At 56.7% G+C, this 25631-nt stretch overlaps 6 protein-coding genes across 6 annotated transcripts; 4 read left to right on the top strand and 2 right to left on the bottom strand.

Moving 5' to 3' along the window:
* Positions 1-3507: 3507 nt before the first annotated feature.
* Positions 3508-4113, bottom strand: DICSQDRAFT_24665 (uncharacterized protein; the record flags this gene model as incomplete). The annotated part of the gene is made up of 1 exon (XM_007367355.1): positions 3508-4113. A coding segment is annotated over one exon (606 nt), but the record flags the coding sequence as incomplete, so codon positions are not given.
* Positions 4114-5319: 1206 nt separating this feature from the next.
* Positions 5320-9871, top strand: DICSQDRAFT_108313 (timeless-domain-containing protein; the record flags this gene model as incomplete). The annotated part of the gene is made up of 10 exons (XM_007367354.1): positions 5320-6138; positions 6196-6574; positions 6659-6888; positions 6965-7465; positions 7530-7826; positions 7900-8112; positions 8189-8360; positions 8418-8516; positions 8576-9469; positions 9540-9871. The coding sequence occupies 9 exons, from the start codon at positions 5320-5322 to the stop codon at positions 9448-9450; spliced, it is 3585 nt and encodes a 1194-aa protein (XP_007367416.1). The 3' UTR covers positions 9451-9469; positions 9540-9871.
* Positions 9872-10419: 548 nt separating this feature from the next.
* DICSQDRAFT_21609 (HET-domain-containing protein) lies at positions 10420-12182 on the top strand (the record flags this gene model as incomplete). Its single annotated transcript, XM_007367353.1, has 2 exons — positions 10420-10566; positions 11610-12182. Coding segments are annotated over 2 exons (720 nt in total), but the record flags the coding sequence as incomplete, so codon positions are not given.
* Positions 12183-13940: 1758 nt separating this feature from the next.
* DICSQDRAFT_64233 (uncharacterized protein) lies at positions 13941-14977 on the top strand (the record flags this gene model as incomplete). Its single annotated transcript, XM_007367352.1, has 3 exons — positions 13941-14162; positions 14221-14364; positions 14420-14977. The coding sequence occupies 3 exons, from the start codon at positions 13941-13943 to the stop codon at positions 14975-14977; spliced, it is 924 nt and encodes a 307-aa protein (XP_007367414.1).
* Positions 14978-17784: 2807 nt separating this feature from the next.
* On the bottom strand, positions 17785-20922 carry DICSQDRAFT_128049 (uncharacterized protein; the record flags this gene model as incomplete). The annotated part of the gene is made up of 14 exons (XM_007367351.1): positions 17785-17869; positions 17924-18093; positions 18149-18340; positions 18411-18566; positions 18643-19182; positions 19256-19294; positions 19359-19544; positions 19617-19649; positions 19719-19945; positions 20006-20119; positions 20203-20286; positions 20362-20496; positions 20576-20650; positions 20715-20922. The coding sequence occupies 14 exons, from the start codon at positions 20920-20922 to the stop codon at positions 17785-17787; spliced, it is 2244 nt and encodes a 747-aa protein (XP_007367413.1).
* Positions 20923-22003: 1081 nt separating this feature from the next.
* On the top strand, positions 22004-24848 carry DICSQDRAFT_15805 (uncharacterized protein; the record flags this gene model as incomplete). The annotated part of the gene is made up of 5 exons (XM_007367350.1): positions 22004-22111; positions 22325-22615; positions 22677-23678; positions 23754-24441; positions 24493-24848. Coding segments are annotated over 5 exons (2445 nt in total), but the record flags the coding sequence as incomplete, so codon positions are not given.
* Positions 24849-25631: the final 783 nt, after the last annotated feature.

Below are 25631 nucleotides of genomic sequence, written 5' to 3'. Positions count from 1 at the left end.
CCTTGGACGGGTCTGCTACATCTCTCCCTCGCATTCTGGTGTTGAGTACCTGTATTGTGAACATGCGAACATTGATCCGGAGCCAAGTCGCGGGCCTCAATTGGCCGATCTCTTCCCCTTGTCGCCGGCGACCATCGAACGTGTTCGCAAGCACATACAACTCAAGACCGTCTACGTGTCCCACCCTGGGCGCGCAGGCATACGGACGGACGACTCTTGGACGGAGCCGCACGACACGATAATCCTGGTACTGCCGAAGAAGAATCGTGACGATCTGCGCGCCCGAGGGTACAGGGCGGAACTCTGGCGTCCTGACGAATACCAACGTAGAACCACTCACCGGCTTACCCTCTTTAGCGATGACCACACGATAACCGTCGAGTATCAGCATACCCTCGAGGATGACGGTCGGGGGTTGATCATCGAGGCTCATGTGAAGATGTCGCGACCCCTCCGCGATTCGCCTGGAGAGATCGAGGCTGCGCCCAATTCTGTGCGGTGGCAGGATCGTAAGCCGTGGTGCTCGTCGCTTGATGCCGAGGAAGTTGTGTTCGCCCTTGCCACAAAGAAGCTGGTTGTGAAGCTCGGCTTCGACTGGGCAGAGCCATCATGCTACTTCATCTACGCTGACATTGTCACTGATCCGCTGGCCACGTCGCCCCAGCGGGTGCACGAGGAAGGGCTTCAGGGACCAGAGGCCGACTATGAAACGGGCGTCCTGAACGCCGTGGTGGAGGATGACGGAGGTGGAGACGACATCCTAAGGGTCGACGATGATACGCGTCCCGAGACGCTCGACTCGGTGGATAGCGCGATTCTGCGGGAGTGGTGCGATGAGGGGGAAGAGCGCGAAGCGAGCCTGGAGAAGAGTGTCGAGGGCCCGGGTGACGAAGGCGACTCGGAGTGAGACGCATTGCGTAGATGCGCAAAGTCCTCTCGGACGGCTTTAAGGACGTGTACGAGTACCTTCTTGGCGTTCCAATCTGTACATAGATTTCGTTTAACGAAAATAAGTGTTCTTGTTGCCTAGCGGTAGTATTTATATTCTTTTATCGATAATGTTGACGAGTACTATGCCTGACAGGCTCGGATAGCAGCGTGTACGCAACTTTGTGTGTACAGCGTTGCTATGAAGCGTGATTGGATAGGATTGAGATTCGATCTGAATGCTATAGTCCACTATCAGCACATTCGCAAGCAAGCCGGCATAGAACGCTGCACGCGACGTACCTCAAGCTTGCTACATGTGGTTAGACCTCCCACTGAAGTACCTGGATTGTTTCAGATCTCATCGAGAAGGGATATAACGTACTCCGTCCAGGGGTCAATATGGGAAAACCCGAGGGATGTACTTACCGTTTCACGCCCCGCCCTCCCTTTCACGCCGTATGTAGACCATGATGAAACTTCAAACGGCGTATTCACAGCCGCCTGGTACATGCTGCTTAAAAAGAGAACCTAGTACGCTAGCGGCGGATGGGAGGAGAAGGAAGGAGAACGGATATGGGCCGTGGCAGAGCTTACGGGCTGAACAGGTGCATCACCGGGACACCGCTGGTTGACTTAGTCCACCAAAGGCTTCCGAGGGTCCGCATGCCGATACAAGCATATTCAATTACAACACTGAATGCATGCATATAGAGGATATGCGACTCACAGAAACAAAAACTTGACTAGGGCGAGTTCTTGCGGGTGATCCGGAGGAGAGCAGCGAGACTCGACGTTGTCGTGCCGAGATGCGGGAAGTCGCCTTGCCAACATATAAAGCGAGTGAGCCTATGAGAGACGCTTCGGTCGGAGGTAAGACGACCTCAGCACAGTCAACAAACGGTGCAGCCCAGGCGGTGGCGGCTCACATCAAAGAACCCGCGCTCGAAGACAATAGGCATCGTGACAGCACACCATGATTGCTTCAGTTATGGTGTGACGCCACTACGCGACTGGGAGGGGAGGACATGGGGCAGATCGACGCTTAGCCCGAAGAAAGTCTGTGCAAATCATCTGAGTAAAGCGATGTGGGAGATCATGCGCTGAATATAGCCTGACTTTGAGTCCATCCAAACGCGGGCGTCCACGATTGATAGCATGTTCACAAATTAGCCGGTATAGCAGGGTACATGCCTGCTCAAGATCATTGCACCATACTGTAACCTCTAGTAGGCGTCCAACACATGAACGCAGGAAATGATCATGTCCAAGTCTATTATCGATATGATATGCAGTCACCAGGAATCCAACGTCGTACCCCACGACGAACACGGTAACAGCCGTACAGCAGCGCAGCTTGAGTGCGCCAACGTCGACGGCCTTCCCGTACCCGACGCGGGACCCGCGCTACACCATCACGTGGAACGCTCGAAATTCTTCGAATATCCCGTAGACGAAGTCGCGGAGTTGGTGCAATCTTGTGCGTTTGGCCCTCGGGGGCAAGGGTCGTATGACCGGCAAGGTCGGGAGCTCCTCAGTCTCCGTCGTAGGCAGGGGCTCAAGCCCGGCGGGAAGCGGCCTGTACGCGACAAGCGTGCTCAACGACTCGGCCGGGGCTGCGGTGTCCTGCGACGGTCTCAGGCTCACATATACCTTTTGGTGGTATGCGGGCAGGGGCGTGGTCGTCTCGAGGATGACCCGCAGGTCCAGTTGAGCCCCAGCAACAGTCGTCAGGATCAGTGTCTGGAACGCGACGATAGATGGCTGCTGAGGCGCGAACCTCCAGTCCAGGACACCGAGCAGGGCGGCGGAGCGGGTGCGGCCAGATGAGGGTGCGGTGGCCGTGACATAGAGGTAAGGGGTCTCCCCTCGGGTGGGACGGAAGTCGAGCACCATTGCTATATCGCTGCGGGACAGTTGAAGTTTCCATTGAGTGATATGGCGGCCGTCAAATCCGACATTGTATCCTTGACTGTGGAGGATAGCCCGGGAACGTGGCGATAGCGATATGATGGCCAGGTGTCTCTGAGTCGACCAGAAGTACGAGGGATACAGACGGTTGTACGGCGACGCGCCTGTAGGTTCTGGCAAAGCCGGGAGGCGGCTGGTGTAGTCGCCAGGAATGTACACTGTCTTCATGCTGGCCCTTATGCCACTGGGGAGAGCGAACAAGCTTCCTCTAGGAAGGGGAAGATCAGCGCTAACCGCCTCTGTGCGATTGCGCGCAAACTGTCCAAGATGGAGCAGCCTCCCGCCACCTTTGTGCATGCGCGGGCCCAGGTGACACAGGCGGACGAGCAGGCCGTCCGCCCGGTGGGTGTCTCTGCAGGCGAGGATGAGGAAGTACCAGCCCCCCAGTTCGGGTTCGGCTGCACGGCTCTTGAGGTGCGCCATCGCAAACTGCGCGCGGATGCCGTACGGGGTTTGCACGTACTCAAAGCGCGGGTACAAGCCCACGAAGGATTGGTCTTGTCTGGGAGAGATATATCGCGAGGCAGCAAAATCAGACGGCGAAGTCGCAAAGAGCGTGGCGCTGGGAAGAAAGTCGTACGAAGACCACTTCTTGAGAGGCATGCGCGGCCCTACGTAGTCGATCCTCGGCTGCGCCGTCCACGCGAAGAGGCTCTGGTCGGGGATGCGCAGCAGGATCTCCACCTGCAGCCGCCGGAATGCGCGCTCGCCCTCCCCGTACAGCGCGGGCATGTTGATGTCGAAGATGCCCAGGAGCGAGTACGCGCGGTCTTCGACGCGCGTCGTCTCCCGGTCCGCCGCCCACGACATGCGCTTCGCGACGCTCACGTCGTGCAGCGACCGCTTGTGCAGCAGCACCTCGAGCTCGATCCCCGTCCGCTCCTCCAGCACCACCGCCAGCCCCGCCTTCGAGCCGATGAACGACCAATCTTGCGCGAGGAACCGGACGTCCTCGGGCGCGAGCAGCTCCTGCAGCGTCCACCCGCGCGTGAACCACCTGCTCGTGCGGAACAGGGACGCCTTCGCGTCCGTGTCGTCGCCGCGCGGGACGTCGGCGAGGAAGACATGGCAGACGTGGGCCGCGCCGTACCAGATGTACATCGAGTTGATGGACTCGGAGAGCTCGGCGCTGCTCGTCTTGTCTATGCAGCACGAGTCGATCCACAGGAGGTCGTACCCGTCCGCGCGTGCGGCCTCGCATGCTCTGCGCACCTTCTCTGAGAGCCGGGGGTCGCGCCATATCGCAGGTATGTCCGGGCTGCCGGCGTGAGATGGAGGGTCGGACTCTGCGAGAGGCACTTCCTGGATGGGTTCTTCCAAGATGGACGGCTCGGAGTTCACGGGGCCTGGAGTCGGGACGCTGAGGTGTGCGGTGGGAGCGGTAGGGTTTGCACGGTCGCGAGGCTGACCGTCGGGGCCATACGACGCCTGGATCCGCCGGATATCTTGGCACGTTTGCTCTCCGCCGGGGTCCCAGGTGTGGGAGAGGATGGCGTAGCGCACCTTCCTGAAGTCGGGGACGTCGACGAACTGTCCCGTCCTCGTGTGGATGACCCGCATGGGGCAGACCACCCTGCGTGTGCGAGAGACGGTCAGCTTTGACTTCATTTTCATGTCTGATGAGAGACGACATACCGAGATGGGGCAGACGCGCAGCAGAGGCCGAGTCTAAGACGGAATCAGTGAGGATGAAAAGGTACTGGAGGCAAATCTGGCACTGGATAGTGAGCGCGGGCCCAAGCTGGACGAATCGCCATAGATTGTCGGTTCGCAGCTACAGCCGCGGGGCTTGGTAGATTGCTGTTCCAAAACACCCACACACGTGCACAAATCGACGCCCACCCTCACCTACATACGTGCCGGATCATAGCTCTGACATGGGCACGGGTGGGCACTGATCAGAACCCAAGTACTCCTTACGTTGACTCATTCCCACGTTGCACGACTCGGAGAGATTCTTGCAAAGGAGGAGGGTGCCCACTAGCTATATTCCGCGTCGATTGGGAGTGCATGTAGGCTGGCTGGCGTTATCGCCAGGACTGAGCAAGAGTAGCGGAGGTTGCATGAGCCTACTCCGAACGGCATGGATACTTGATACATGATATGAACGCAATATATCATTTGTGCGACCGTCGATGGGCCCCTCTGGCATCAAGTAGTCAAGGTTGCCAAGCTCAAATAGGTGGAGAAATTGCAGGGGATCCGCGCAAGATGTAATGTTATGGAGGGATGTCGATGAGGACCACTGAGCAGGAGGCATCTTCCATCAAGTAGACGCCGAGACAACAGGCGCGTCGCATAACAGTGTGACAGCACGCGATGCTGGGCTTGCGTGACGGACGTGCGAGTTGGCCGAGCAGTCCAAGTCGTCTCCTCGACCGCGTCCTTCCTCTCAACCGATCTCACCTGCCCTAGACGAGCATGAACGACCCCATAGAACTCTCCGACGACGACTCTGGCGACGAGCCCTATGTCGACCGCCGCGCCATCCTCGAGCCCCCCATCCGCAGCGTCGTCGAGGCCCTTGGCGGGTATGAAGCCGGCCAATACCGCCTCGGCGACGAGTGCTACGGCTGTCTCAAAGACCTCAAGAAGTACTGGCGTAAAGACGACACTGACGACGACCGCACCGTCGCCCGCATCTTCTGGGCCACCCGTGTCCTCCCCAACGACCTCATCCCCATCCTGCTCGAGACCGCCGGCAAGGGCCACGTCGAAGACAAACGCGCCATCGCATGCGCAGACCTCATCACTGCGATGACTTGGCCAATCGACCTCGCCGAGGAGCTCAAGGAGCTCGACGAGACGTACGACAAGGGTGCGGACTACACCCAACTCCTCCTCAGCCACCTCCACTACAAAGCAGCGCTGCTGCGCCCCGGCGTGCTGCAGGCACTCTTCGCCATCACGCTCCCGTGCCTCGCCCGCGACGCGAAGGAGCGCACAGAGCGGGACGTGCAGATCGTCAACGTCGTCCTCTACCTCGTCCGCAACCTCGCCTTCATCAAGGACCTCCCCGCGAACACGCACGCGAGCGCGGACCACGCCGAGCTCGCCGCCCTTCAGTCCCGCCTCGTCAAGGGCCTCGCTGACGCGCACTTCACCGACCTCCTCTTGACGATCGCCGCGAACGCGGCCGAGGACCCGCTCTTCAACCAGTGGAACACCCTCGTGCTCGAGATCCTCTACCTCCTCTTCCGCGGCGTCAAGCCCGCGGACCTTGCGGGCGACCAGGCAAAGGTGCGTCCCCGTGTCTCCTTTGTTGCTCATCTCCTCACCTGAGCTCTTCGTCGACAGCAATCGTCGAGGACGCTCGCGGGCCTCCTCGCCGCCGAAGACCAGCGCCGCCGCGAGTTCGCCCGCAAAGCCAACACGCGCCACTCCCGCTTTGGCACCACCATCTCCGTCACCGTCAACCCCAAGAAGACCGCCTCCGCGCCGCCCGACGCCGGCGCGGACACGCAGGCGGGCCCGTCGTCGCGGTCGTACGTCCTGCACCGCCAGGCCTCGCTGACGACAGACTCGGGGGCCGCGCTCGACATGGCGCGCGCGAAGAAGCACAAGGCCCCGAAGGGGAAGAAGGTCGACGAGCTGGGCAGGGACGACAACCTCTCGCTCGACGCGCGCATGGTCCTGCGGAACTTCGCGTGCTCGTTCGTCGAGAGCTGCTTTAACAGTGCGTCTCCTCTCTCTCTCTTTCCCTTCTCCATCTCTCTGTCTCTACCGGTATGCACGCACGAGTGCTGACGGCCCGGCACAGCCCTCCTCTCCTCGCTCCTCAAAGATATCAAGGCCGAGCGCGCGAAGGTGACGGAGAAGGACAACCTCCGCCTGCTCTTCGCCACGAAGTGGTTCCTCGAGTTTTTCCTCTGCACGCGCGCGTGCCAGCCCGAGGGCGCGCGCTGGAAGTTCGGGCTCGTTGCGGAGGTCACGGAGCGCGGCTGGATCGTCTGGGTCCTCCGCCGGATGCGCGAGGCGCAGGAGGAGAAGGTGCGCACACTCGCGCCGACGCGTACATCCCGCGCGTATAGGTATATGCTGACCGCGCGCCATCGCATGCCTGCAGCCGAAGCTCTGGACGGAGCTCCAGGCCGGGGTCGAGTGCCTCACGCAGTTTGTCCTCGCGCTCGACACGATGGCGTCCGAGCCGCCCCCTCCCCCCAAGCACAACCCGTCCGACGCGGAGGCCGCGGAGGCGGAGGATGAGGCGGACGTGGCGGACGCTGCGCGGCTGCTCCAGCAGCAGATCCTGTACAACGGGGAGGTGCTCGACATCGCGCTCGAGAGCGTGCGGACGTACAAGGAGGGCACGCAGAGCCTCGCGTACCTCGACGCCGCGGTGGGCCTTGCGTACGCGCTTCTGCGCATGCTCGAGCGGTGGAGCAGGCGCAAGGGGACGGGCGAGGTGTATGTGAGGAAGCGGGCACGGCCGAAGAAGCGGAGGGGCGGGCAGGGCGGTGTCCCTGAGGGCGAGGGCGTGCCTGACGTGGAGGACGAGCCGGAGGAGGAGAAGGGGGAGGAGGAGGAGATCAACGAGACGATGTTCACGTTCGACCAGTTCGAGCAGGTGCGCTTTGGGCTGATCAGCCTCCCGTCTTGCTGGACAGAGCTGACCTCCCTGCTCCTCCCAGCGGTTCGCGCACCCCGAGATCACGCGCACGCTCCTCGCGTACCTCGCGCGGTACAAGGACTTCACGCAGCCCGAGCAGATGAAGCGCGTCGTGAACCTCATGCACCGCCAGGCCGTGCGGCAGAAGGCAGAGGGGCTCTACTTCATGGTCTCGACTTTGCACCTCTTCAAGCAGATCATGGCCGAGGAGCGCAGCCTCCCGCGCGAGCAGCCGTACAAGGACCTCGTCGCGCTCATCAACTTCATCCTGCGCAGATTCTTCAAGGCGGCCGAGGAGGACTCGTTCCTGCTCGTGGAGGTCTGTGTCTCGTCCGCACGGCGTCCCATTCGTTTGCCTACTATGACATGGCGCTGACGCACTTGGGGTCCAGGCGTTCTTCCCGAAGAACCGCGGGCACTGGAAGCAGTTCTCGAGCAAGGAGCTCGACGTGATCGGCCCGCGGCCGGAGGGCGTGCCGTTCGACACCCGCTTCCCGCAGGACTTGTACGTCAAGAAGGGGTACTCCCCGAGCGAGCAGATGGGCATCGCGATGGCCGCGCTCACGGAGAACGGCCAGATGGTGCTCATCGAGTGGACGAAGCAGGTGCGCGCGACGGTCTTTGCTCGTCGTCCTCGCCGTCATGGGTTGCGAAAAAGGCTGACTGGCGGACGTGTGGTAGATCCTGACGCTGTGCATCGCGCACCGGCAGCGCATCATCGACAGCGTGGACGGGTCGTCGTCGAAGACGATCGACCTGAGCAATATGGACAGCGAGGACGAGGACGCGATGGACGCGGTGCTGGGTCTCCGCGGGCCGTCGGCCGAGGCTCTTGCTAAGATCAACGATTACCGTGAGTCTCCTCGGGTCCACGAAAGAGAGCCTATCTGAACGCTGCGCCCTCTTGTAGTGATTCCGTACGTCAGCGATGAAGAGGCGGACGCGGCCAACAAGAATCCCCATCTGAAGCTGCTCTTCCGTCTCTGCAACTTCAAAATCATGGACGAAGGTACGATCGAATCGCGTCTCGTCCCCTCTTACAGACTCATCATTGACTTCCTCGTGCAGATGCCGATGAGCTCGAGTGGTACATCCCCTCCGTCATCCTCCCCAAGGAGTTGCAGCGCTGCCTGAACACCATCAACCAGTACCTCGAGACGCCAATTGACCTCCAAGGCAAGAAGCCCGCCGAACTCCTCAAGAAAAAGCGCCGTCGCCGCACCCGGCGCAAGCAGCCCGAGTCCGACGCAGAGGACGACGAGGACGGGATCGCGGAGCTGCGAAACAACAAGCGCAAGGAGAAGCGCAAGAAGGAGAAGCAGCAGTACAAGTCCGCCGAGTTCATCGTCGACAGCGACGTGGAGATGGGCGACATGGACGCGTTCCTGGAGAAGGAGCGGGCGCTGAGGCAGAAGACGGCCGCGCTCGCGGCGTCCACGGGGCATGTGGCGACGATGCGCTCGCATGGGACGCGGAAGCGGAGGAGGAAGGACAAGCGGGACAAGGACAAGCGGAAACGGAGGAAACACGGAGCGGAGGACGGCGCGGGCGACGGCGAAGAGGGCGCTTCCGGGGAGGACGAGGCGGCGGAGAAGGAACAGGACAAGAGTGACGCGGAGGAAAGCGAGCTGGATGTGTTCGGTAGCCCGAAGAGGGCGACGTCGGAGCCTACCCCGGATACGTCGCCACCGGCGGACGACGAGGCCGCGTCCAAATCCAAGCCTAAGCCCGGTCCTCGACCTCGGGCTAGGGTGTCGAGGTCTTCTCCTGCTGCGGGCGCTTCGTCTCCTGGGATTCCTCGTTCAATTGGGAGTCCGGTCTCTGGCTTGCGAAACGCTTCACAAGCACCTTCTGATGACGAACTGCCTTCTTTCGAGGCTCTACGTGGCGTCGCGAAGAAAAGGACAGCCCGCCTTGTCTTGTCCGACGAAGAGGATGAGTAGGACCTATGTAGTATGTATTGTGAGTACAAGCACTAGTCTCGATATCAAGGTGTTGACGACGCTTCCCTCTTTACTCGAACGATCTACAGATCGATGTCTCACAATGTCGAACGCGCATTCAGACTATCGGCGCCGTGCACATTGGACTCAGAGTAGGATCGCCACTTGTTCAGAGGGCTCATTGGTTCTTGCTCCATGCCTTGGACTGCAATCGGCGCTGGCCCCATTCCTGCTGTGCCTACGAGCTTCATGCAGGGCAGCGCAGCCAAGCGCTGTGTCAAGTTCTTCACACGGACTGCCCCGCTATCCTTCGGGCAGGATTCAGATATCAGTGCTCAACGCTCAGCGCCGATGACTTTGACATTAATACTGCATTGACAGGGGGCGGTGCTGTATGGCTTATCATAATCGGTTCAATTCATTTGGAGGCATGTTCAAGAAGTTTGATCAGCACAAGGCCTCCGCATATTTAGGCAATGCTTCCGGCCAGCTAAGCTCTGCGTACCCTCATCGGTCCTTCGCGCACTAGTGCCAGGCTTCAGACCAGCCTTGGAAGTCCATTGACTCTGCGCTACCTCACATCTCTCCGTTTTCGCTCTCACTGGTCCTGGCTAGCTACCGACCCATCGAGTTCCTCGCCGTCGTACTACAGTCCAGCGAGCATTTCCTCTGTCCAACGGTTGGTTTGACCGCATAGATTCTATATGGAGTTCACTGACCACTATTTCACCGCAGTGTCTGAAGAGGTACCATGCGCTTTCTTGATACTAACACTGGGGCGTTCGTTGAGCGAGATCCGAAGGAGACGAAGTATGCCATCTTATCGCATACCTGGGGTCAGCACGAGCAGACGTATACGGAACTCAGGGAGATCCAGAAGCGATACCCTCCCAGTGGTCAGCATTTGGAGTGCTCGGACATTGCTAACGACAATAGGTTTCCGTATTTTAACACTAACAAGGTGACCGAATGCGCTTCTTGAATACGGAAACCGGGGAGTTCGTCGAGCGACCCCCCGAGACGACAAGATATGCCATCTTGTCGCATACGTGGAATGAGGAAGGCGAACAGACGTTTACGGGGCTGAGGGAGATCCAGACGCGCTACAATAGGCGTGTTCAATTCTTGTCGCTCGCTCATTTCCTCGCGCGCCTACCGGGCGTCTGCCTACCTGGATTCAAGGTCAGATCAAGCGCCTGTAGCACAGCGAGCAGAGGTGCGCAGGCAGCGGGTGTAACACGACCGCATGAGGGTCGCGAGCTGGGACTGAGGAGCGACGCGAAAGCTTAACGATTTGAAAGATAGAGAGCTCCATGACTCGAGACGCGGAGTCGTCCCGCAAGGTTTTGAGTCCAATTGCCATCAGGCTTACAGTGGCAACCCCAGGTGGCCAGTGAACCGTGTCGTGCCGAATCTGGTTCCGATTTGGGCGCATTGTGTACAATTATTCTCGGTCAACAAGTCTATAACGTTCTTCCGACGTCTCCATCCACTTTCTGGACAGATTTTCTGGGCATAACAAACCTAGCATAGGACGAAAACGTCGATCTCGCTGCACCCGCTGCCTGTGCGGCTGTGCTACAGGCGCTTGATCTGACCTTGAATCCAGGTAGGCAGACGCCCGGTAGGCGCGCGAGGAAATGAGCGAGCGACAAGAATTGAACACGCCTAATCTGAAAGCTCTGTGTTCACGACGTGGCGCCGCGAGCGGGTCTGGGCCTCAACCCGCTCCTGCATCCCCTCCAGCAGCCCAGTCAGACGCCTCCGAGCATGGCTCGCTCACCCAACATCCATTCCATGCGTCCGTGGACACCACCCATGCCCTCTCTCCCGTCACACACCCAGACGGAAAGGCTAGTACTAGGTTGGCGGAAGGGGAGGGCTCGGTGGAGAATGGTTCTGCGACGAGTTCCGGAGGCTCGCGGCTGAGTCGCCCCCTGCATCAGCTCCTCCACTTCGTCCGCCTACTTTTCCTTCTTCCTGCCTCCCTTCTTTCAAGCCCATCTCAGGATCTACCAGAACTTCCATCTCCTAACATCTCTTCGCAAACTCCTGGCCTCGTCGTGAATCCTATCCAAGATCCACCTCTTTCAGCCAGGGGCAGCCAGTCGAGCATGACCCGATGCTGCATCTGGCATGACCCCGACCTCTCATCGAAGGTCCGAGAGGCATGTAGGGTAGCGCGCGAGGCTGGATACGATTACCTCTGGATCGACTCGAGCTGCATCGACAAGTCGAGCAGCTCCGAGCTGTCGGAGGCAATCAATTCGATGTACGAGTGGTACGGTCGCTCCACGCTGTGCTATGCATATCTCGCCGATGTTCCTTCTGACGAGGATCCTCGTGCAAAAAACTCCGCCTTCCGTAAGAGCCGATGGTACAAACGCGGGTGGACACTCCAGGAGCTCGTCGCACCGCGTAGGGTGACGTTCCTCTCCACCGACTGGGTATTCATTGGAACAAAGCACATGCTCGTTGATGTCATCGAGGACATCACTGGGATTGCGGATGAGGCGCTATTGCACCTCAAGTCGCTCGACGAATTCAGTGTGGCCCAGCGACTGTCGTGGGCTGCCCAGCGGGAGACGACGAGAGTTGAGGACCACGCGTACTCGCTTCTCGGGATCTTTGACATCAATATGACCACGCTGTATGGCGAGGGTCTACGCTCTTTCCGCCGGCTGCAAGAGGAGATTATGCGGAGAGTACCGGACCAGAGCATCTTTGCATGGGGCAGAGTCTGGATGATCCCTGAAAACAGCCGTTATCTCGTCCATCACCTGTCGCTTCAGGCGAATGCAGTAGATGACATGCTCGAATCCATGATTGCGCCCAATCTTTCCTTTCTATCGAACGCTTGTGGAGTCAGAGCTGTGCCTCATGCCGAAGTCTACCGCCGTCTCCAGCTTCCCCAGCTCCCAGCGGCACAATACATCCCCACCCCCCACGGCATACAGATGCAGATACCAGTGATATCGCTTCCTCACTGCTTCTCTGATACTGCAGTGTGGTATACCGAGGAGATTCCCCAACCCCAATGGTATCTTGCGATACTCGGCTGTGAGCACAGTGAGCTTCCTGGTGCCCTTCTCGGACGTGTCTGCTACATCCCTCCCTCAGACTCAGGTGTTGAGTACTTGTACTGCAAAAACTTGGACATACACCATCGGGACTATTCGCTTCTTAGCGGTTTCAGTCTTGTCCCCCTGTCGCCGACAATCATTGCGCGCTGTCGCGGAAGCATCCTGCTGAAGACAGTATACATATCCCTTCCGGCGCTTACCGGCAGACCTTCCCACAGTTTCAACGAAGACTTCAACGAGACGATCAACCTAATTCTGCGGAAGAAGACTTGCGATGCTCTACGCACCGAGGGGTACACAGCGGAACTGCAAAGCCCAGATCCGAGCCATGCGACTACTCACTGCCTCACGCTCTCACGCTTAAGAGAGTCCTACAAGATCACCATCGAGTATCAGCATACTTTTGCCCCTATCACCCACGAGTTGAGGATCAAGGCCTATGCAAGCTTGTCGTGGCCCGTTGATCACTCGGTCGAGGAGATCGAGGCTGTTCCCAGCTTCGCGGAGTGGCAGAGTTTTGTGGCGCCGTGGCAGTGGACTTCCAGCACGGAGAAACTCGCTTTCTTCCTTGGCACGAGCAAGATCACCGTGGAGCTCGGCTTCCACTACGCAGGGCAGTCGCACTACTTCCTGCACGTCGTTATCGACCGTTCACGCGAACTGTCCGAGGACGAACGCCGTGAGCCATGGGAAACCTGGCAGCCCGGTCCAGATTTCAGGCCAAGCCCGCCCCCAAGTCCGATTGTAAGGATAGTACATGACGACTTATGCAGGTAAGTTTCTTGATTAACTCCATCGCCTCCAATCTATAACCGTGCATACATCGGCCATCTCAGTCCTCCGAAGTTTGAGATGCTCAATCGTACTCAAATTCACGATGTCAAGAGAGAGGGAAACTTATCTAAAATCGTCGACGGAGAAAGCGGATGATTGGCGACGCGCGCACGAGGCCGCAAGCTGAGTGCGTGCGCTGTGTCCTTCCGAGTGGGGGGGTCACTTCCATTGGCTGCCACGTCCTCAGTCTCGATTTCCTCTGTTACGAGCCTGTGAACCGGACTCGGCTAGGTGCGAGAGAGAGGGGGAGAGAGATTCTTGTCTTGTAAATACACGTATGGTTGGCCTGAAGGTCGACCGTCGGACGCCGATCTCAAGATTAGTATTAGGAGGGCGAGCCAGAAAGCGGGCTGTACGAGCGATTAGAAGAGCGTGCACTGAACGATAGGCATTCCAACAGGTTGAGAGCGCACATTACCGCAGGAGACAACGACACCATATGTATCGATATCTCGACGACCAGCAGTGGACCGTCGAGGTCTCCCAAAGACTTACATAAGCCAAATCAGCTAACCGCGTACAATGACGTAGCGCTAGCCCGCATCGTACTTACCTGCCTTGACTTCTACCACCATGCCACCTTTGTCTGCGTTCCCGCTGCCTCTGCAACCCTTCGACGCTCCCCTTGGGTTTGGCTGGCTAGAACGTGAATTCTCTACGCTTTCCACTTCCACTGCTTTCGATACCGGACTAAATGAGCGTGACATCTTCTCTGGAAAAAACCGCTGCGTCGTTTGCGGGTACGGTCTCTATCTTGAGCATTGTCACATCATCCCACAGTCAAAACCAGAGCTGGTTTGTTATCAGTCACTCGTCAAATATCTAGCTGACGAGGGCGGGTGTCGTCATGCAGTGGGCAGAGCTTAAAGCCCGCCGTTGGCTTCCTGAGCAGGCCAAACATCGTGTCCAGCACGAGCCCCGAAATGGAATCCTGATGTGCCCAAACCACCATAAAATGTTTGATTCCCTTGATGCCTTTATACGCTTTGACCCTCAGGTTAGTACAATCTACGCGGGCACAGAGCTTTGGGTAGGGCACTGACAGGGGCCAGACACGCAAGTTCATCTTCATCAACCACTCAAACAGACACGAAGCTCAGGAGCACCATGGCAAAGCGATTGCCCTCGATATTCAACATCGCCATGTGCCATTTCCGAGCGCATTCATCATCCACGAAGTGCGCGTCCGCGCGGCCTGGCCCTTCCAACCCGATCCCCACGTTCCTGATGAAATTAACTGGCAAGATTGGATCACGTCAGATGGTGTGGTAGACGCAACCGGCAAATTTAGACATGATCCTGAACCCGATAAGCATGACGTGCCATTGCCCTCACCATCATCGCCAGTCGAGACACAGGTTCCGTCTCTGGAAGCTGCTGGTACGGGGACATCCGGATGGAGACGCCTTGCCCCAGTTGACGATGATCTCATCGCGAAGATACTCGCATTTCAGCATACAATGCCGTCGTGGAAGGCCTGCGTGATAGAGGGCACGAGTTGGGATGGTACAGCAGAGGAAAATATGCAGAAGTATGTGTCGATCGTCGGTTTAGGAGACAGTGTCTCCGAGACTACGGACGCCCAAGCTCACGATGCTGGGTCCTTGTGAAAGGTGAGGACTTGCATCCATTCCGCTTCTTATCGTGTTAGACTTTCCCATGATCTTGTACAGCACCGTCATCGACTCTATTTAGAAATGGCGATGATCAAGTTCAACGCTGGCGAGGGCGTGGGGAGGGACAGCATTGCTGAGCGCGAACATGGTGTTCTGGCCAACTATTCGATATAGTACGTCTTTTTCCTGTATCTCGTATCGTGCGCAGCATTGTTTCGCGTTCTTGGGAATCCACACCGGTTCCTGCTAAGGTCCATAAGGCGCATGCGGAGTGGTTGTTGCGGCACCTCCCTCGCGCGATTGAGGCTCTGTGCTGCTGTTTTACTTACGTCTTGTCCGTGGACGTTTACTCACGCCAGCCACCTTTGATATCTAGGCCCGTACCGGGTCGCACCTATCATCGGCCCCCGAGGTTGCCGATGCGCGAGCAGAGTTCGCCCGTGAGGTTCCTAGGCGACGCACGCAACACGAGCCAGCCGTCCTGCGGCTTACCTCCGCTGTTCGCACTGCAACCCAGAGGCCTCTGTCGGTATAATCTCTGAGGGGATCATCGCGCGGGGGATGCTCTCCTAGAGTGAGCTTGCGACTAGCTCAGGTAGGAATACACTATTGCCAGGCTTGCTCTATATTCTCAAGTAATCTGCTTTGCGTCGTGCGCTCCCAACAGCCTCCTCGATAACCCTACCAAAGCGAAGTTCGAGCTGAAAAATATTGCCTCGCAGCCTGCCAGTGAGACTGTCATCGACACCCGCAGTCGAAGCTTCCGTGCTGTTCCACATCAGCGTAGGCGCGGCGCATGCTCGATGATCGCGCACTGCCTCCTCAACCACCATGCTCTTCCCTCTCTCCGCAGTTTCTGCGCGCTCAATACATCCTGCACCTCTTCCGCGCGCGTGCGCGGCTCGACCTCCCGACATCCGAGGACTCGCTAGTGCAGAGCTAGAAGAGGCGTCATCGATCGCAGGTTTCACACGACACACTCGTGATGGGCGCGGGGATCGTGTGGACGCTAGTGCAGGTCGTCAGTCAGGTAGGAATGTTGGCACAAGTGCTTGGCGGACGGAGGGACGGGTGGTTGTTGGTCGGGCTGAGTTGAGTATTCGTGTGAAGTGGGGGGGGCTGACTTACGTTTATGGTAGTAATATGTGCCGCGACGATGAAGGACAAAAAATTTACCCAGATGATGCGGAGGAAGTACGCCGTGAGTAATTTGGAATACTTGAAGGAGTTTGTCGCAAGCAACTTCGCCGAGTTCATGATGACAGGTGAGGCGGTTATACGTGACCTCTTCATCGTATATGTCTCTGACCTCCAGCCCCAACTCCAAGGAAGTCTCTCAACGAGTCAGCTCTGACAATGCGGTCGACCATCACTAGCGAGTCCGCCGTGAATAAAGGAGCAAACAGCGGAATCGGCTTCCTCAGCTTTTTACAGGATCCGCTACGAGCGCTGACACAGGTCATCTTCACCCTCTGTACCATCTAGTACTCGGCGTCCATGCCCGTCCATTGAATCTGCTTCAGCAGACTACATGAAGTTTTCGTTCACAACATGGCGCATTTTGATCAGGCGAGCTCAATCACCGAGCAACTTTCGACATCTCGGAGGCTCTACGAAGTCGCCAATATACCTCACCAGATGGAAGACGGCAAGATTGCCTTCCCCGAGGACACCCAGAAACCGAGACATTGTCTCGCTCGAGTTTAAGTAAGTCCATCACTCCATGCAGCTGCTTCATCAACGTGTTCATCCTCTTCTTCTTCTTCTTCTAGATCCCGTTTATTGCCCTGCGAGGCCGAGCCTCATGGTAGGCCGTAAATACAATCCTGTCTACATGTGTGGTAAAAGGGGTCGACGGTACATAATTGAGCAGGATGCTCATGCAGTCTAAGGGTGTGTAATGGAGGAGATATCGATGAGGGATGGTGCAAGGGGACGTGCCGGGGTACAGACAGGGGCGAGAGTGAGACGTTCGAGTACGCAAGTAGTGTGTAAAAGGGGGCAGGGCTCAGGAAGAATGCGTTGCGGGCGTCCGTCCAGTCCTGGCCATTGAAGGCAAGGGAACGGGCTATAAACCTGCGGCCTTTGGGTGCGGTTGCGCCCCTGGGTCTCGCCTCTTGCGCCAGTCAGGTGTACGTTCGGCGGTGTCCCCGCCGTCCGTCAGAACTCCCCCGCCCCTAGAGCGGGCGGACGCCCGCGACGCACGTTTCCGTTGGGATCTACGAGCATCAGGAAAAACTGCCTCAGCTAATCGAAGTAAGCGAGCTGATTTAGTGATAAGAAGCAGCATTAGTGCTTTAGTCTAATATGATAAGTGCCCTGCTAAAAAAGTTCGCGTAGCATCTGCAAGACAAGGGTTAGCTTGATTAGTGGTTGCCCCGAGTATGGCGGCATTAGTTCGATTAGCGGCCGTCCGTTTATCGCGGCATCACCTGTATTAGCCACGTATTAGTCCCTCAATAGATACAGTTTTTCACACAAAAGTTTGCGAGGACAGCTATTGATTGCTTTACTCGACTGCTAAAGGCGCGACTACACCAATAGGGCATCATGTGCAACACCAGGTACTACTATGCAGTACCTACTGCGCGCTGGGTATCATCCTGGTAGCGCGAATGGTCTAAACGACCATGAACAACGGTATTAAAGATGAAGCTATAGAGGGATACCGAACGCCGGGAATGATCATTACCATAGATGACGATGAGAGAATGAATTGCAAAGGGGAGGAGAGGATGCAGGACGCATGAAATGATTGTGATGAGGGAGCAGGCACGAGAGAGGATATAGGGCACCGGGACCTAGTCTATTTCCATCGCCGAGAAGTCGACATGAGACAACGCAGTATTTGAGGTGTTTGTAACGAGACTTGGGGCGACAGAATTGCTAATCAAGCAACCCTGGTTAGCTACAGCAGATTGATGAACGAAGGAGGCATACCTGGCCCGTGTGAAGAGATGATGCATCATTGTGTGGTATCCACGCGCGTTCTGGGATTTGATACCGGTGAGAAGAGTGATGTGCTCATTGTACGCATCAACATATGCATCGGCAGAGAATGCTTGCGGGTCGAGGAAGCCGAGCCTCCAACCGGAGAGGGCAGCATGTATCTGCGCAGGATAGTAAGCGGGAGATCAAGCGGTTGTATGACAAATTTCTACTTACCGCGGTACCCACCAGGGCGAGCATGACCATAGGGACTTCGCGCTCGTCTGGGCGCTGAGGAAGTGTTGAAGTAAAGATCTCCGGAGACAAGTTGATCAAAGAGCGCGGCCCGACGAAGAACATGTTACGCAGTACAATGACGATGCACTCGTGCATGTAAGGCTTATTATAAGGAACCGTGAGCTTGCCCTCCTGGAGGCGAAGTGTATCATGAGGAAGTAGGAACAGCATATAGATGTATATATGAAATTGACAGACGTACTGGCTCAGTGAATGGGTATATGTATACCAGCCACTTGGTGAGAATAGCGATGCGATCGGCAGTTGTTGGGGAAGCGGACAAATTGTACTGAGCCTCCGCATTGGATTCGGCGATCTTCTTGATGGCTAGACGGAATGAACTTATACGCTGCCTGGTCTATAAAGTGCGCGACAATTCGAGAAATCAGAGAATATAAAATACTTAGAATGCGACAGCGCGTCAGATGGCTCACCAGAACAACAAGGCGACTCGAGAAATCCTCGTCCTCTCTGAGTCGCTGCGTTAGTCCTAGATATCCATGACCTTGCGAGGCTTCAACAAGTGCGATGCCGATGAATCGCGCGGCGGCAAGCTGGTCCGGAAACGCGTTGTCCACGACTAGGAAGACATCAAGGCGACGAATGGCAGTTTTGACCATGCTACGGATATGGAGGTGCTGTGGATTGAGGAGCACAGTCCCTCCTGGAACGGCCGTGATGAGTGTGTAGAAGCCAGGGGGAAAGCATTTGGAATCCGGGGGTTGAAGGGCAGGACTGTCTTGGAGCGGCAGAGTGAGGAGTGCATCGTGCGGGGCGGCTTGAACTGGCGGCGTGCGCGCAGGGGCTGGGACCGCCGCAGTGTGGGTGGATAAGGCGTCGGGAGCCGCACTGCTTCCTTGGGTAGGGGGAGACGGGGCAGATACGGGTGCGAAAGATGTGGGGGTTGATGCAATGCTGCCACCTGTACGCGAGGCACCAGGGATCGAAGGAGGGCTTTCGGCCCAGATGGGTGTCTGGATGGGGTCGGTAAGAGACGTAGATTGTGAGAACAAGCTGATATATGTGTAATGGAAGGAGTACACTAACCTCGATGCGTTGGCGGTCATTGAGGGCGCTGGTGTGTGCCTGCGAAAGCACAGGTCGTCAGTGACAGGTATACAAGGTTCAAAGACCGCAAGTGGGTGCAAACCTTGTTCACCCGGCGTTTGCCCTCGCACGCCGCCAGCGGATCCCCATGTCCCCCTCCACCTCCACTGTCCACCTCTTCGCTACCATCCTCTTTGCTGCCATCGGGGCGTCCGGATTCGATCAACATGTCTTCTTCTTCATCCTCAAACTCCGTTCCCGAGGAGCGGTCGAACAGCTCGAGCGGTACCTGGTACATCTGACGTCCCTTGCCCGAACCAGTCGCGTGCGCCGGAGCCTTACCTTTCCCTTTTGAACTCACCGTTTTTTGGACTTCCTCGTTCCAGGACACGCGCTAGGTATACACCATGGTGAGCAATCCTGCTCTCAAGCTAGGATAGGATTAGGAGGAGAGCGCACTGACCTCGGCGTCGAAGGAGGCGGCAAAATCATCGACATCCAGGTCTTCGTCCAGGTCATCACCAGCCCCAGAGTTCGCATCTTCGCTGGAGTCACCAGTGTTAGTACGTCCGCCCAGAGAACTGAGGCTGCTCTCAGAGTCTTCGCGTTCGGCAGGGTCCTCAGGCTGCACAGGCTGCTGAGACGATTTTGCAGTCCGGCGAGTCAATCGTGCGACGGTGTTCGTGGACTCTATTGCAGTGATGTGTGAGTCCTCCACTCCATGCATGGGTATCGGTTTCCTTGACTCACCAACACTGGGGCTTTTGGCAGCGCGCATCTTGTCAGACCGGGGGACCAATGCGTGCGCCAGGAAGATCTCGCTCTCACTCAACTCCTCGGACGCAGTGAGGGGTCTTGATGAGCCTGTTAGATGAATAACAAGCAAGGTCAGTACAGTTGTGGCGTGCTATATTAGTGTAAGGACTGCACGGAGCAGGCCTACTAACTGTGCGTCGCAGATTCGGCGTCCTTCTTGTTTTGGCGCCCACGAGTCTTCCGATTGTTCTGGCCCTGCGAAGTCTTGGTGGTCGCTACACGTTATACACAATGCCATATGTGGATCGGTCAGTGCAGAATTGATAACTAGGTGGACAATGATTGCTTACGGGTACGGATGCTTTCTTGGGCAGCAGGAAGACGTTTACCTTTCTTGGCGGGCTTCGCTTCGTTAGTGATGGCATCGGCGCCCACAGAGTCAGACTGAGCACGCTTGCGCTTGCCTTGAGCATCGATAGCCAAGGCTATTGTGGTTCAACGTTAGTGATTCACAATAATTCGATAGATAGTACGTACTTTCATTCTGCTTGGCTTTCGACTTACTATGTCGGGAACTTGTGACTTGGAGCGGCAGTGCACCCGCGCCGGGAGCCTGAGCCTCTACAGGAGATTGTAGACCTGCGACACAATGTACTAGCATTAACGAAGGTGAGGCATATAAGGCCATACATTTCAAGCGCACCTGTGACGAGCATGTTTCCAGGTTGCGACGAGGATGGACCCGAGGACGTCAGTGCTGTCTTGCGGCCTCCGCGGCCCTTCGGAAGCTTCCCATGACCGTTTGACGTTGTCCCTTGGGCAGACACGGATGGTTGTTCAGTGGAGCCCTGCTGTGAGTTGCTGCTTGCTGTTTGTCCGCTCTTTTTTGACCGAGTTTGTCGCCCTGACATTGCGCGATGGTGCTTAGAGCTGGTAAGCAAAAAAAGGATGAAGAAGGTAAGGAATGACAAGGAAGGATAGGGAGCGTCGGGGACTGGAGTAGAAGGCAAAGAAGATGGGCAGAGGTAAGGATATTGGGTGATGGTTGTCGTGCCACGTTGGAGCCTGACTTCTGTGGCTCGTGCAGGACGATCGGGCCTGACCGGACAGGCGCGCGGATTGGCCCCCGACTGGTAAGTACGGGCAGCCGCCACTTTCAAGCACCGATCAGTCGCGCTGATCTCAAACTTGCATGCAGTTAGTTCTCGCTGACTCGGATAAGTCTATCCTACTACATCTAATCTTATACCTCCATGCAGCTGTCGTTTCCTCATGTCCGTATTCACTCGTCCTGCTGCCGGCCCATCTTCCTTGCATCCTTCGGAACACCCGGGATGGTGCCAAGGCTGCCAGAAGACTTTTTCGCCATCAGGTCTCTTGAAGCACCTCACGCAGACCCGCAAAACCGGATGTGTTGCCTTTCGTAACCTTCGAAATGCGGCACTGTCGATATCCGCTCTGGCAGGCGCATCTGCTGTGCCCGTTGACCAGCTTTCCCCCGACAACATGGATGTCGATCCAGCTATGGCGCTCCCACCATCACTTGAGGATTGCGACATTGAAGAAGAGCCTGTTCCTTTTGGAGGCGACTACTTTGGCGAGTACCCTGACGACTTCTTTGCTGATCCCCCCGATCAACCTCCGGAATCTCCGAGTTCTGAGTCGTCTGACTCGGAAGATGAAGATGACGACCTGTTCGCCCCACTACAAACATCTTGGGAGCCTCCACCTCGTCCCGTATCTCCCCGTCCCACATCCCCTTCGAATCTTCCCCCTCCGCTGACAGCTAATGTGACGAATCTCCCTGCGGGTCCGACGCTTCCCACTACGGCGCAACGGACTTCAATTGAGAGCCATACCCGCCGCAAAACCTATGTTGTCAAGTATCCATCCCCTCACGCCGGAGCTCCTATCCCTCACGCCTCACCATCATGTCCTGCTTATACCCTATACACGAACGCACTGAATACTGGGGGGGATGTATCCGAGGCGAACTTGTACTATCCGTTTGCATCCAAGCGGGATTGGGAGGTTGCACGGTGGGCGAAGTTGCGTGGTCCCGGATCGACTGCTTTCGATGAATTACTGGCTATCGAAGAGGTGAGTCTCTTCTTTTCAGAGGCCAGAGCGAACGCAGCCATGCACAGTAGTGGAAGGGGACGTGTAGGAGTCGATACTAACTGCCATCAATCAACCGGTTGATGTGCTCACCACTGGCCTTAGTGCAAGGTCGCGTCTTTGAGAGGGTCATGAGATCTGCGGCTCCTCTTCATTTCAATTTCAATTCACTCATGTCATCCTTCCGATTTCCAGGTTGCCGAACGCCTGGCTTTGTCTTTCAACACCTCACGCAAGCTCAACCAGATGGTAGACGAACAACTCCCCCCTGCGCGACCGCGGTTCGAAAGACATGAGATCGTTGTCGCAGGGGAATCATTTGAGGTCTATATACGCGATATCCTAGCGTGTATCGAATCCCTCTTTTCGGATCCGGAGTTTGCTCCGCTCCTTCTTCTAGTACCCGAGCGCCACTACACAGATGCGGACCAAACAGTCCGTGTCTACTTCAACATGAATACAGGAAAATGGTGGTGGTCAACGCAGGTTCGTGAGGTCTTTCATGTAACCAAGTAAACAGTCATGCTCACTGTCTTGTAATGTGTAGAAGCAGCTCGAACGAGACCGACCAGGGGCCACGGTTATACCCGTAATCATCTCCTCTGACAAGACTCAGCTAACGACATTCGGAAACAAGACAGCATACCCCGTTTATATGACAATCGGGAACCTACCGAAGGACGTCCGCAGCAAGCCTTCGCGCAGAGGCCAGATCCTGCTCGCCTATCTCCCTACCTCCCGTTTGCTTCACATCAAGAACAAGGCCGCGCGCCGTCGAACCCTGGCCAACCTGTTCCATACCTGCATGTCCCGAGTCCTGGCTCCTCTAACCTCTGCAGGGGTGAAGGGGATGGAGCTTGTGAGCGGAGATGGTCTCGTGCGTCGCGGGCATCCACTTCTCGCCACCTATGTCGGGGACTATCCCGAACAGGTACTGGTCACCGGATGCAAGACCGGCGAGTGTCCCAAGTGCACAATCTCACGTCGTGACGTCGGGGCGTCGTCCGAGCCCTCACAACCTCTCCGCGACCTCGGAAAGGTCCTCGATGCTCTCGCTGCTTTTGATGAAGGGCCACGTGCATTTGCTAGCGCATGCCGCGAGGCAGGAATCAAGCCTCTCCATCATCCCTTCTGGCAAGACCTTCCATATACCAACATTTTCCTTTCAATCACCCCCGACATCCTCCATCAGCTTCACCAAGGCGTCATCAAGCATCTTCTAGCCTGGATTCAGGAGGCGTACGGTGTCGAGGAGATTGACGCTCGGTGCCGCCGCATGCCCCTCAACAATAGCGTGCGGCACTTTTCGAGCGGCATCTCGCATATGTCCCGCATCACTGGCAAAGAACACCAGGACATCTCGCGCATATTGCTAGGGCTCATCATTGGACTTCCGCTCCCTGGAGGTCTCTCCCCAGTTCGTCTTGTCTGCGCAACACGTGCTCTTCTCGATTTCCTCTACCTCGCACAGTACCCTACCCACACGACGGAAACTCTGGACCTTCTCGAGCAGCATCTGCAGGCGTTTCATGCCAACAAGTCTATCTTTGTAGACCTCGGGATCCGGACGCACTTTGAACTCCCGAAACTTCACTTGCTTGACCACTATCGACGCTCTATCGAGCTCTTCGGTACAACGGACAACTATGATACCCAACATTCTGAGCGGCTGCATATTGACTTCACAAAACAGGCGTACCGCGCGACTAACAAGAAGGATGAGCTTGCGCAAATGACTCTCTGGCTCGAACGCAAGGAGAAAATCTTGCGCCACGAGAAGTACATCCAATGGCGGTTGAAGCAGATCCCTCTCGACCCAGCATTCCCGAGCGCACCCGTACTGCCATTCCAGCCCGAAATCCCGCCACTCCTTCCCCCTGTTCATCTCCACGATCTCGACCCAAGCGCTCCACGAAACCGTATCTACATGTCAAAACACGCCTCCATCAAGGGTGTCAGTATCGAGGACATCAAGACATTGTACGGCGCGACCTATTTTCGCGACGCGCTGGCCCGTTACGTCGTCAAATTCAATAATCCGGACTTTTCATTTCAGCAGGTTGAGTATGAGTCCTCACGTATCTTCTTCAGATTTCGAACGCTCCCAGTGTATCACAAGATCAAGTTTTGGATTGCAGACCCGGATGGCTTAGACATTCCTGGAGCCGAGATCCGCGATGTGGTGCATGCGCGCGCAGCTCGTGTCACCAGGCGCGGTGCATCTGTTCCTGGCCGTTTTGACACCGCTCTAGTCCGTATACGTGCACCAGATCAGGATACAGCTGAGCAGGCTCAAGATGGACTGGCTAACTGTGTGTGATCATATACATCTCCATTCGTGCCATAAGCTCACTTTTGATCAGGTTTCAGCGTTGTGCGTGTGCGCATCATTTTCAAGATTCCGGAGCGTGGCTTAGCGGATCTCTTTCCGCACGTCGCGCCTGAGAGTCGCCCGCAGCATTTGGCATATGTCGAGCTGTTCACTGAATTAGATATCAAGGGGGCTGATCACGGCTTCTACACGATATCCCCTGCATCCAATGCTGAGGGCGAACGCCTCGCAATGATCATACCTATCGAAGACTTCGAGCGTAGTTGCCAGCTTATACCACACTTCGGACCTGTAGCCCCCCGCGAGTGGACGTGTTATGATGTGCTAGATAGGTCGACTACATTGTACCTCAACTCATTTGCGGACAGGAATACATACAAGCTTGTACTTTGAGACCATACAATACAGATGCACGAAACATAAGCTGCCGTACTCAAGGCGCGCTCGTAACCAGTTCCCGATGTACAATTAGGAGGTCATTAGTAGTGTTAGTTGCATTATAGCGCCGACATTACTAATTTAGTCCTAAAACGCCCAGGGAGTTTTTCCTGATGTCAGAGCGTTGGATACATGCAACGAGGTTAGCACTAGACTACCGGACTCTATGTAGTGGGATGTGTGTGGTCGCTTTCCTGTAATAAACGGACGAGGTAGTCAGCGTACTGTACAGCGAGCGAGTAAGAGAGGTAGAGGGGGAGGAAAAGGCGCGTCCGAGTGCGCCAGCGAGTTCTATGCGTTGCGACCCCTCCGGTCTTGATCCTGATGTTGTCTCGTCTCTTTGGGTGTCACATTGCCGAAGGTGTTCTGGAGACGTCGTGTCGCACTAACAAACTTGAGTAGCGGTTGTAATGCTGAGGGTGAGTTGAGGAGGGTGGGTAAGGCCCGGCCTCGTCGTCCGAGGCGAGATAAGTGTTCTGAGCGCGCTGAGGCATGGGCGGGGCACTGTAGAAGGAAGTGCATCACTGTTTCCGGAGCTAAGCCGCATGCCGGGCATAGCTTCGAGTCGACTCGCGCGATACGATGCAGGTGGTCGTTGAGGGGGGCATGACTGGTGCGAAGCTGGAAGAGTACTGTCACGGACGTTGGACAGACGCCCCTTTTTGCCGCCCATTCCCCTCCCCTTGACGCCCACCTTCCATTTTCGGACCATTTCCTTTCTTAGCCCATCCC

Source organism: Dichomitus squalens (assembly GCF_000275845.1).
Source record: "Dichomitus squalens LYAD-421 SS1 unplaced genomic scaffold DICSQscaffold_24, whole genome shotgun sequence".
Taxonomy (NCBI): domain Eukaryota; kingdom Fungi; phylum Basidiomycota; class Agaricomycetes; order Polyporales; family Polyporaceae; genus Dichomitus; species Dichomitus squalens.
This window is presented reverse-complemented; position numbering and strand designations above follow the sequence as displayed.